This window comes from Sceloporus undulatus, chromosome 2, assembly GCF_019175285.1.
Source record: "Sceloporus undulatus isolate JIND9_A2432 ecotype Alabama chromosome 2, SceUnd_v1.1, whole genome shotgun sequence".
NCBI classification, from domain to species: domain Eukaryota; kingdom Metazoa; phylum Chordata; class Lepidosauria; order Squamata; family Phrynosomatidae; genus Sceloporus; species Sceloporus undulatus.
Window position 1 is genome coordinate 278,815,595 of NC_056523.1, and position 12,507 is coordinate 278,828,101.

At 48.5% G+C, this 12,507-nt stretch overlaps 1 protein-coding gene across 1 annotated transcript in view; it reads left to right on the forward strand.

The window, feature by feature from the left end:
* Positions 1-3,534, forward strand: part of FAM172A (family with sequence similarity 172 member A) — a 333,167-nt gene extending 329,633 nt beyond the window's left edge. The window contains exons 11-12 of the mRNA XM_042447786.1: positions 2,694-3,037; positions 3,511-3,534. Of these exons, the coding sequence (XP_042303720.1) occupies positions 2,694-3,037; positions 3,511-3,534 (368 nt within the window). The remainder of the gene's footprint in view (positions 1-2,693; positions 3,038-3,510) is intronic.
* Positions 3,535-12,507: the final 8,973 nt, after the last annotated feature.

Here is a 12,507-nt window from a genome sequence, read left to right on the forward strand (position 1 = left end):
TTAGGTGGTGTTGCATAAATCAACATGAAGCGCCGGGTAGTAAATGTCAGTGGCATTCCTCTGATCCAATAAAATATGATATAAAGGAAAAGACATGGAGTGCGTGAAAAACTCATGTCCAGCCAGTACCCAAGACTTGTTCTCAGTATACAATCGTTGTAAGTTCTTTAACTGTAAGAACATATTAAATCATACATTCATTTCTTTTATTGTTTGCATGATCCAGGAGATGGGGGGCCCAAAACCACCCTGCAGAAATAATCCAGTTTGAGACTGCCCTGGTTCAGTGCTAGGAAATCCTGGGATTGTAGTGTTCTTGTGGCATCAGAGCTCTCTGACAGAGAAGGCTAAATGTCCCACAAAACTACAGTTCCCAGAATTCCTAGCATTGCATGAGCCAGGGCAGTGGAAGCGGGTCTCAAACTGGATTATTTCTGCAGTGTGTTTTGGACCGGAGTAGTCACCATTACACTTGGTTTAAAAGGGGATCTTTAAAAAATGGACATGATCTTTAAGAAAAACTGATTTTTTTAAAAAAAATAGTTTTTATTCATATTAAAAATATTAAAAACAAAAATACAAACAATTGCAACCTATATATATATTCTTCAGTATTACTTCCTTACTTCTTGTAACCTGTTGGTAATTCTAAAAAATTATATACTCTACGTTAAATCTTATCTAATTGGCTCTATGTTTGTTATTGCTTCTTTTTTCATCTTACGGGTGGCAATTAATTTTCGCCTTTAACCCAAAACATTAGCCTGTAGCGCTAGAAACACCGATTTTATTTTCGTAAGCAAAAAACGTACCTATATGTCAACAATATTACTATCGTCATTTGTGTCACAGTAGTGTTTCCTTTTTCATTATTGTGTAGCAATACTCATAAATTCTCCTTTTTTCTTCTTTAGAAAAGGCCGTAAGTGGCCTGTTTCTCCAGTCATTTATGGTATTGAGTGGACTCCCTCCCAAATTATTGACTATATTGACTGGGCAGCTATCCTTGAGGCGAAGTCAAGCAGGAAAAATAACAACTTAGGGGCCCATACAGACAGGCCAAAATAAAGCTGCTTCGGGTCACTTTGGAGGTACGCTGTTAAATGATGTATGCCTCCCAAGAGTCGCAAAACCATGCCAAAGCCACACTCAGTCCTTAGGCCTAAAGCATGGCTTTGGTGCGGCTTCCGGAACCTTAGGATGCATGTATCATTAAACAGCATACCTCCAAAGTGACCTGAAGCAGCTTTATTTTTGCTGTCTGTATGGGGCCAATGTTTGCTTTTCCTAAAACAGGCAAAGAGAGAGTTGTCTGGAGAGAGCCTTGGAAATGGAGGCGTGGGGGAGTTTTGTGTTTTGCACAAGGAGCATATGGAGGTATCTGGTCCGTGGGTGGACTAGGTGCTCCTTTCTCTCAAGTAGTAGTAGGCCAGGAGCTTTGGGCCAGACCCATTTCTTAGAGAGAGAAAAGCTGTCTCTTGCCCCTTCGCCACTAAAGGTTAGGGCCAGCCTTCCTCTCCTCCTCTCCATCTACTTCTCACGCTGGATTGGGACCTGGGTCCCAGGGGCTGCTTTAAGAGGCCCATTTCCCAACCATGAGCTCCCAGCCCTCTTTCTTCTCTTTATAAACAGGGCAGAGGGGGGGAGGCAAGCCAGGCGCAAACCTAGGGCCTCTTCCCACTTACAACATACATCGGTTTGTGATCGGAGGGTGGTTCACACTACATTTGCATTTTCCCCTCTGTAATAACCCACTTGTGGTTCACATTCACAAATGAATCGGTTCAAAATGGACCTGCTCCAGCCGGTTGGAGGGCAGATTTAGATGGATTCTGATCCACACCTGGTTCACTCTTGTGCGGATTGGTTTAGCAAAAAATGTGGAAACATTGGCGTCAAAAGACGTGGGTTAAATGGTCTGGTGCATGACCCCCCCCCCCCAATTGCTTCAAGTGGGAACCAGGTCATTTGAACAGGTTCAAGCCGATTTGCATCCGGTTTAAAAGGTAGGGGGAGTGAGGCCCTTCCCTGCCTGGATCCCTAAAGCCCTTTCAGGGAAGGCCCTGCTCCCCTGGGAAAGAGCTGGAGCTCTGGGGAGGGAGGAGCCTGCCCTAGGAAGCTTTGCAGGAGAGAGAGGAGCCCTTCTCCGCCTCTTGCCTGGCCCTTTCCCTCTCTTTGGGGCTTGCAGTGCCTCTGAGCATGGGCAGAAGGCCTTTCTCTCTCAAGGGCTGAGAGCCCCCCCCCCCGGAGCTGGAAGGACTGGGAGCCCTCTGCCCGCCGGAAGGAGCCTTTGAACTGCCAGGGCTCAGGGCTATAGCAGTCCGGGAAGGGAAGAGCCTGGTGGCGCCCAGGAGGCCCCCGCCAAAGGAGGGCGTCCGGGAACATGGAGGACAGGGCCAAAGAAAGGCCCCGAGGCGCTCAGGAGGATAGGAGGCTCCTGCTTGAGAGTCCTGCTCCGAAAAGAGGGCGTTTGGGGAGGAAAGGAGGGACGGTCCCCCTCCGGGTGGGCTTGCGGGGGAGAAGGGTGGGCAGGGCCAGGGGCCCCTTCCTCCTTCGCTCCCTTCCCCCTTCCTTCCTTCCTTCCTTCCTTTCCCCCCTCCTCCTCCCCTTCCCCTCTTCCTTCTCCCTCTCCTCCTCCCCCTTCCTCCCCTCCCTCCTTCTCTGGTGACGCTGGCCTTCTTCTTCCTCTTCAGGGACCGAGAGGCATGAGCTGACTTCGTGGCGAGCTCCCCTCCATCTTCCGCTTCTTCTCGGCGGCGCTGGAGGCCAAGGCAGCGGAGGCACGCAGCAGCACGAGCCCAGCCCCAGCGCCGCCAACCCCACGCGACGCTCCCACCGGATCCGCCCCGACGACGACGACGACGCGAGGAGGAGGAGGAGGAGGGGCCACGGCGAGCTCTCAGCCCCCCGCCTCCCTCCCTCGCCTTCCCCGCCTTGGTCCCTCATTAGATTGCTTTCCTGCGGAGCCCCGGGTCGCGCCCTCCCCCCGCGCTGCCCATTACTTCTGGACGAGCGAGCTGTTCAAAGCAAGCCCCGGGCGCCAGCCCCCCCCCCCCGAAAGAGAGGAAGAGAAGAAGCCCGGGCCCAGCCCCCCCCCTCCTCCTCCTCCGCCTCCCAGCCATGCTCCCTCTTTGGAAGACAAAAGGCGGGGGTTTTACAAAATAAACCGACCAAACCCTCTCTCTCTCCGCCTCGGATTGAAGCTTTCTTAACCAATAGGCAGCAGCCATGCCAGAGATCTCCTGGGAGGGCTGCGTCCGCATCGGGAACTCGTCCGCTCTGGTACCCTTCCAAAACAGGGCGGAGGCTGCCACTGGATCCGCCTCGGAACCGCTTGTAGTCTGACACTCCAGACCATTTCCCTGGATTCCTGCTCCATCTCCCACCAAGATTTTTGGGGAGGCCTGGGCAAACCCTTTCCTTGCAAAAGTTTTTTCCTGACCCAGTAAGGCTCCTCCCTTCTTTCTTTCTTTCTTTCTTTCTTTCCTTCCTTCTCTCCCTCCCCTTGAGCTCCTCTGGAGCCAGTCTCCTTGACCACACTGTGAAACATTTCAAAAACATGTCTTGCTCACTTTGCTGATCACTTTTGTTGGAACCGAGATGGCTGGGTTCCTCCCTTGCATTTTAACCCCCACAAATGACAATGAGATCCCCCTCTTTTTATATCTCTCTCTTTCTACACAAGCCTGACGTTCACTTTTGGGCACCCAGTTGTTGTTGTTGTTGCTGCTGCTGCTGCTGTGTACCTCCAAGTCATTTCTGACCTATAACTTAAGGTGATCCTATCATGGGGTTTTCTTGGCAAGTTTCTTCAGAGGAGAGAGATCTTGTATCACCTTTGAGTCTGTGGAATCAGCACAGAGAGCTCTGTCACACCTTTGAGACTCACTGGAAGAATGAACTTGGCAGCAGGAGCTTTCCTAGACTTCAATCTACTTCCTCAGATGCATTTTTAGTAAACAAAAAGTGTAAAAAATGCATCTGAGGAACTAGTTTAGTCTATGAAAGCTCATGCTGCAACCTCTTTCCTTCAGTTAGTCTCAAAGGCGCTACAAGATCTCTGCATACTGATTCTACAGACTAGCATGGCTATATCTTTGAATTCTTCACAGAAGGCTTGCCATTGCCATCCTCTGAGGCTGAGAGAGTGTGACTTGGCCAAGGTCAGGCTGTGGGTTTTTTGTGCTGGAGCTGGGATTTGAACCCTGGTCTCCAGAGTCCTAGTCCAAAGCTCAAAGCACTAGACCACACTGGCCTTCTGGTGCCACCCACTTGGCACCATGTTAAATGGTTTCCACCTGAGCACCTGGCCCTACCTACAGCCCCCAGGGTCCCTATTTCTAGGGGGGGAGGAACTGGGACCAGCACAGGCCTCTTCCCAGCATCTTGCTGAAAGTAAAGACGGACCCCCCCCATTGAACCCAGGGCAAAAGTGAGGTGCCCCCCAAAAGAGGCCCCTCCAAGATCAGGAGCAGGTGCCAGTCCCTGGCCTTGCCTAAAGCAGCCATGCCCAGCTGGATTTCCAATGGGCGCCTGGGGCAAAGCCTTACCTGCTCAAGAGAGAAGGGTTTTTTCCCCATCCTTGGTGCCTCATCTTGGATGTTATCACCGCAGAAGAATTGCATTTCTTTTCCTGGGTGCATTTGAGGAAACAATCTAGTTTGACACTGTTTTAACTGCCCAGGCTCAAGGCTAGGGAATTCTGAGAACTATAGTTTTGTGAGACATGTAGCCTTCTCTCTCTCAGAGAGCTCTAATGCCACAATAAACTACACTTCCCAGGATTTCCTCACACTCAGCCAAGGCAGTTAAAGCAGTCTCAAACTGGATTATTTCTGCAGTGTGTTTTGGACCCCTAAATGCTTTTAACTGTTCCCATCTCCATTTCTGTTCATTGCTGGAAATCCTCATCTAAAACTCTCTCTCTCTGCCTTGCCCTGGCTAATGTTTTCCTTTCCTTTCCTTCTTCACGGATTTCCATCTCCTGTTGTTGTGTGCCTTCAAGTCCTTTGGACTTAGAGCAACCCTAAGGGGAACCTATCACATTTGTTCAGAGGGGGTTTGCCATTGCCTTCTTCTGAGGCTGAGAGAGTGTGACTTGCCCAAGGCCACCTAGTGGGTTTCCACAGCCAGGCAAGATTCAAACCCTGCTCTCCAGAGTCCAGGTCCTGCACTCAGACCCCTACACCAGGCTGGCTGTCTATATCCTACCTATTCTATATTTGGCTTCTTCCACGATCAGAGGAAAACAAGCCTTTGATCGCAGCCTGTGTCTTGTGAAAATCCATGGAGGGTTTGCAAAGTGCCAAATCTCACCCAAGGCCCCAGTTGTGGTGTTTTATTCAGTTTCCAGGGTCCCTTTTTTAAAAGTTTCTTCGGACTCCTAAAGTGGCCCCACCATCCCTTGGCCCCGTCTCCTGTGGTTGCCTGGTTTGTAGCCTTCCTGCTTCCGAACACAACTATCCAAGCACAGGGAATTGCTCAAGATTTGTCTCTTTTTCTGTTTACACTGAATCAATAAAAAGTTGTTTTCTCTTCTAAGACTGTAGCTGTGGTTTATTGGTGTGTATGGTCTGAAACAACAGGGGATGTGGTGCCTTTGCTTGGCCAGGCCTAGTCCAGTGGCAGTCAATCTGGGGAAGAAGAGCAGGGCCTCCGTTGGACCCCATAGAAAGAGCCCCCTGTGTGGCCTGAGCCTGCTTTAGGGATAGTGGGGTCCTGGGGAGGGCTGTCCCTTTTCTGGGTGGGAGGAATAAAGAGTAAATCGGAGGGGATGAAGCCTTGAGGCCTACAGACAAGGCATGGATTGAAACCACAAGGGAGTGTTTTTTGTTGTTGTGTCCCTTCAAGTCCCTTGCAATTTATCATGGGGTTTTCATGGCAAGTTTCTTCAGAGGAGCTTTGCCATTGCCCTCCTTTGAGGCTGAGAGAGTGTGACTTGCCCAAAATCACCCTATGGGTTTCCATAGCAGAGGAGAGATCAAACCCTGGTCTCCAGGCATAGTCTGAAACCATCACACCACTCAAAACCAGTTCAAACCACTACAAGTGGAGTGAACATGACCTAAGCAAAGGGGTCGCCTTCCTTGTTCTCCAGGCCTGTTGGTGTTTGCTGGGAACCAAGTCCCAAGGAGGCTTCTTCTCAGGTAAGGAAATGCCCCTCAGGAGCTGCAAAAAGGAGAGAGGTCGGTGGACACCAAGGAAGGGCTTCTCCACACCAGAGCCAAGAAACCCTAAAACCTCAGACTTCTGCTGAGGCCAATCTCTGGATGGACAGTCATTCAAATGTTGCAGGTCAAAGGTAGGCAAGATTAAAAATCCCCACTTGAAATTATTCATCAACATTTCTGAGTCTGACACATGAGACAGTTCATTGCCACCTTAACCACAAAACAGGCTTCCTCATGTTCCCTTAAACCCCAATCCCATGGGTTGGATATGATGGTTGGCATAAATATACCCAAACGATCTTAATGATAAGGTCCAGTTCCAGGATTTAGAAATACCTAGCTGTGGATAGACTCAGTCAAGGAAGCCAGGGCCCTAAGTTTTACAGAGCTGTTCATAGAGATCTCTCCATGATAAGCTCCAGTTCCAGAATTTTTGAAATAACTGGCTCTTCAAGTTATTGGCACTTAATTCCTTTTTGTAGTAACTAAGGCATGCAGACTTTATAGGGAAGTAGTTATGTTTTAAATTCTTGTATGTTATGTTAATTTTATACCGTTTCAATGAAATGCTTTTAATTGTTTTCCATTCTTAAGTTTTTAAAGCGTTATCATCTTGTGAACCGCCTTGTGTCTCTTTCTGGGAGAAAGGTGGCAGAAAAATGAAATAAATGAATCTAAAAATAAAATGAAATGAATAATGGTTGTAACCTATGAGAGATAGCAGCTCTTTTGGCAGTGTGAGTAAGGTTGAAAAGCCAGTTACAGGTGTGTGTCCCGCAACCAAGGATGGAGGAGGAATTGCACAGGATCCCAGCTCCTCTGTGCACTACACCTCTTACTCTGAAGTAGGAGATGGCCAGGTCAGCAGGACCAGAGTGTGTTTAATATAATGTAGATATAATATAGGTATATATTATAGGGACCTGCCTACTAAGAGGAGAGGTTTGGGATTGTCCATGTAACTACAATCGGCCCTCTGTATCCACTATTTTTTTATCCACGGCTCTCAGAGATCCCAAAAACATCAGTACTAAAAAAAAGCAAATCTTGATTTCCCCATTTTATATAAGGGACATCGTTTTATTATCCATTGGGTTTAATGGGACATGAGCATCCACAGGTTTTGGTATCCACAGGGAGTCCTGGGACCAAACCCCAGGGGATACCAAGGGCCCACTGTAACTACCTTTCAAAATTAACTTTCCAGTCCGCCTTACAAAGCCTGAAATACTAAAACGTAACAGAAGAAACTGTCTTCCCCCACACTGTGTTTGCCTGGGTCAGAAGAAGCCCAGTCTCTCCCCTTGAGAAGTACTCCCCGTACATCTAATCCCCTCTGGACGGCTTGAAAAGGGTTTTCAGATTCAGACCCTCCACCCCAGAATTTCAGTGGGATGGCAAATTTGGGATCCCCTGCATTTGAAAAGGATGGAGATGTTTGAGAAGGAGACTAGATGGGACCCATGACATTTTGCATGGGACCACTTTGTATGCATCAAGTACATGGGGACTGATCTCCCTACCTTCCCACCCTGAAATCCCCCCTGGCCTTCCCTGGTCACTTTCTTTCTTTCTTTCTTTCGTTCTTTCTTTCTCTCTTTCTGCCCCTGTCTGTTTCAACTTGCCCTTTTAATCGGTGAAGTCGACCAAGCCCAATTTCTGAGCTTCTGGGGAAGGGAGAGTGGTAGTCCCCCCCCCTCCTCCTCCCAATAGTGGGACTTGCAAAGGATTCAAACCAGTACAGCATTAAAACATACCAAAAAGTCAGTAAATATATAGGTGCTTCTCTGTGTTATCATTATTTTTTTTAAAAATAACTCTTATAAAATTAAAAGCATTTAAAATGTATTAAAAGACTTTTTATTTTTAAAAAAATCAGCACATTAAAATCAACACCATTCAAAGCCCAGGAAAATCTATTCTTGAAAGCCTGGTGGAAGGAGACAATTGAGAAGAGAAGGAAGGAAGTCACCGCTCCGGAGCAGAGTGGCCAGATGCCCTCGCCCCAAAGGAGGACAAGGCACCGCCAAATGGAGGACATTCGAGATCAGTGGAGGGCACCACCAAGTAAAAGCTCGAAACACAGACATATAAATATATTATGTTATAAAAGCACAAATTTGTAAATATAAATCTATGCTTCTTAAGTCATGCACAAGATGAAGGACGTTTTGGGAATTCCTCCTGGGCAGAAAGTTGAAGTGTAGGACGTGCCCTGGAAAAGGAGGATGCCTGGTCACCTTCTCCTTAGGGAGCTCCAAAGTCTGGGAGCAGCCACCAAGAAGGCCCTCTCCTTTGCTCCCAACAAACGACACTGAGAAAGTAATGGGGCAAAGAGAAGGGCTTCTCCTGCAGATCTTAGGGGCTGGGACAGGCTCACATGGGGAGATGCAGCCCTTCAACCAACGGTGGGTGCAGAAATTTAATAATAATAATAATAATTATTATTATTATTATTATTATTATTATTATTATTATTATTCATATCCCACTTTCCTCCCAAAATTGGGACATAAAGCGCCTTACCATTTTAAAGCACCATTCAATTTAATTAGATCCAGCGTGGAACAGTGTTTTGAGTGTTGGACAATGACTCCTGGAGGCCAGGGTTTGAATAGTCTGCATCAATAAAAGTATAGTGTCTAGTTCAAGAGAAGTAATAGTGTCACTATATTCTCCTCTGATCAGGCCCCACCTGGGATATTGCGTCCAGTTCTGGGCACCACAATTTTAAAAGGATGTTGAGAAACTGAAGCATGTCCAAAGGAGGACGACTAAAATGGTGAAGGGTCTGGAAACCATGCCCTACAAGGAACGACTTAGGGAGCTGGGGATGTTTAGCCTGGAGAAAAGAAGGTTAAGAGGTGATATGATAGCCCTGTTTAAATATATGAAGGGATGTCATATTGAGGAGAGAGCTAACTTGTTTTCTGCTGCTCCAGAGAACAGAACCTGGAGCAATGGATCCAAGCCGCAGGAAAAGAAATTCCTCCTCAACATTAGGAGGAAATTCCTGACAGTAAGAACTGTTTGATAGTGGAAGATGTTCTCTTGAAGAATGGTGGAGTCTCCCTCCCTGGAGGCCTTTAAGCAGAGGCTGGATGGCCATCTGTCGAGCATGCTTTGATTGAGAATTCCTGCATGGCAGAATAGAGTTGAACTGGATGGCCCTTTGGTCTCTTCCAACTCTATGACTGATTCTATGAATCCCGGCTCAGCCAAGCAAAGCCACTGGGTGACCTTTGGGCAAGCCACACTCTCTCAGCCCCAGAGGAGGACACCGGCCAACCCCCTCCGAAGGGACCCCCAGGACAAGATGCCCAAACCCTGAGAGCTCTGGGCGGGGAGATGAGTCACAGAGGAGCTGAAGGCTAGGAGGAGCGGGGAGTCTGAGCCCAAAGGTTCGTGTTGCTTCCCTGCCTTGGACTGAAAGAGCCAAGAGCTCAAGAGCCTTGAGTCTCAGATCTGTGCCCTGCCTCTCTCTTCCTTCTCCTCGGTCTTTCCAGCCATGCAGGGTTTTATGGGGGGCGAGCATTGCGTGAGATTAAAGGGGGGGCACTCCCTTCCTCCACCGCAGACGAGATCTCTTCATTCACTTCCATTCACATCAGGAGAAGGGATATTGGTCCTGGAGAACCGGGTTCCTGGGGCCTTTTTTGTTCATTCATTCATCTATTCTTTCGCTTCTAGACCACCCAGTTACTCTGACTCGGGTTGTTTTACTTTAAACGTATGAGAAATGAGAAGAGCACCACATAAAGCAGCACAAAGTAAAATCAGCAATAGGGAGGCATAATAATAATAATAATAATAATAATAGCATTAGTAACCCGGCCTGCAAAACATGAGCACAGATAAACAAGACAACCCCAGCCACACTTAGAAAAAGGAGAAACCCCACAAAAACCCCCAAGAAGTCCTCCCGCAAAGACCCTTTCATGCAGTCTGTGCCCACCACAAACTACAGTTCCCAGAATTCCATACCATGGAGCCATGGCGCCTCAAGTGGAACCAAACTGGAGGATTTCTGCCAGTGCGGATGCAGCCCAGAAGGAGCCCCAAATATGGCTTGAAGCCCTTTCCTCTCCCGATGAGACCAGCCCTGGGGCTGGGGAGGACCCGGGGGCTTTGAGAAGGTTTGGGGGATTGGGAGGTTTAACTGGGAATGGATCGTGAACTCCCTTCAGTGCCGCTTCAGTGCCGCTTTCGCTTTTTGCCAAGAGGTGAAAGGGAGCCAGAGAGAGAGAAAACTGGATTCTTCCAAGCGAAGGGAGACTTCCCAGTTCTTCATAACTTTCTTCCTCAGCACTAACATTGTAAGCGTAGAAGGAATCTGGTTAGAAGGGATTAAAATCAAGACGCATGCGATGGTTTTGGAGGCCTAAAGGTCCGTTTTCTCATTTTCTCTCGTGGGAGTTATGCGCATTTCCAAAGCTTTGTTCTGCAAGAGGTCTGGCTTTTTCTCCCGCAGATCTTCCCACTTACGCGGGTTCCCAAACCACATGCAGAAACCATCCGCTTTGAGACCGCTTTAAACTGCCCTGGCTCAAGGCTGGGGAATTCGGGGAACTCTAGTTTGTAAGAGGACCTATTTAGCCCTCTTTATGAGGGAGCACTGGCTGCTCAACAAACTGCCATTCCCAGAATCCCCTAACCCTGAGCCCGGGCAGGTGAAGCGGTCTCAAACTGGATTGTTTCGCAATGTGTTTGGACCCAAGTTACCTCCTCAATTTTCCCATTTGCAGCTGAGGGACAGGCAGTCCCCCGACCTCTTATCTTATATTCTTTTAAAGGACAATTGACTTGGATTTTGCTGTTTTGTTTTTCCCCTCAGAGTCGCAGGATCCTTTCTGCAACTTGGTGACTCCATTCTAAAGAAGCCATCTTGGCAAGGATCCCTGACCAGCTAAATGGGACGCTGAAATCTTCTTTCTTCCGAGGGAGGGCAAGCACTTTTATTTTTGTTCCCGCTTCCCTCCCCTTTCGCTGGCTTTGGAGCTGATTCTCAAAACAAAAAGGTCTCCTTTGAAAACTGACAGTCCGAAGATGGGCTGCGCTGGAGCTCCACTTCTCCTCCCATTTGGAGTGAAAGAACCTGTGAACGTGGGAAGCGGTTCTTGCGAGCCTCTGAGAGATAGATCACGTTATGGCTGACTTGGTCCCTCCAAGTGCGAAGGAAGGAAGGAAGGAAGGGAAAGGGGGAGATAAATAAATACATAAAGGTAGAGCAGAGCTTCCCTAAACTTTGGGGGCTGTCATCTCGCCGCAGTCCCCCTCTGTCGAGTTTCGGGTTGCTGTGATTTGTGAGCATTTCACCAGTCAGTGACAGCTCTTTTTGCATATTATATGCTCTGGTCTGAAGAGAAAACTCACCCCCAAATTTCATGTGCACAGGCGACGACAATCCCTGTTTTATCACGTATGCTAAGCAAAAAGAGAGAGAGGGGGGGGGGGGGGGAGTGTGTGTGTGTGTGTGGTGTGTGTGTGTGTGTCGAGGAGGGTACCCTAAGAAGCTGCTCCGGGAGGGTTCATCCTCAGAAAAGGAAAGATCCCTTGATAGGAGGGGATCTTTTGTAACTTGAATTCGGTTTCAAGGGGAGGAAGGGAGATTAGGGGAGATCTGGGGGGAACGAGGGAGAGAAGAAGAGAGAGCGACCCCTCCAGCACCAGGACTTCAAAGGGGCTTTTTCCAGAAGACATTCCTATAGGCATCTAACCAAATACTGTCACCGTCAATCCCAGCCCTAAGGGACACCCCCCTGAGTTCAACGGGACCTCCTTCCAGGGAAGCTAAGGTGTGACTTGCTGGAAGGGCCTTCCCTTGAACTCAGGACGGGGCTGACCCAAGGACGAAATACAGACCGCTTCAAAGAGACACTGGTCGGAGAGAAGAAAGTGTTTATCTCTAGGTGATGTCCCTCTTGAGTCGCAAACTGCAGTGTTCATTTTTAGATAAACTGTACAGGGGGAAGGGGAGATCCGAAGCCGCTTTCCCCGAGTGAGGCGCCCATTGCAGGGGAGGATTGGATTGGATTTCATTTCTTTCAAGGCTTTCTCTCCCACCTGGGATCCCAGGGGATGCGTTTGCAAAGGGAGACAAGGGCCTTTCCGTCCCGAAAGGCCAGGGTCCAGGGATGGAGGAGTGGGAGTGAGTTCCTCTTTTGTGGAGGGTTTTTCCTCATCTCAAGGCTGCATCCACAGTGGGGAAATACTCGGTTTGGCACCGCTTTAACTGCCCTGGCTCAAGGCTATGAATTCTGGGAGTTGGAGTTTATTCCCCCAAAACAAATGGGGCCCCTGAGAGTCAAAAGAGAGAGGAAGGGAAGGGAAGAGAAGA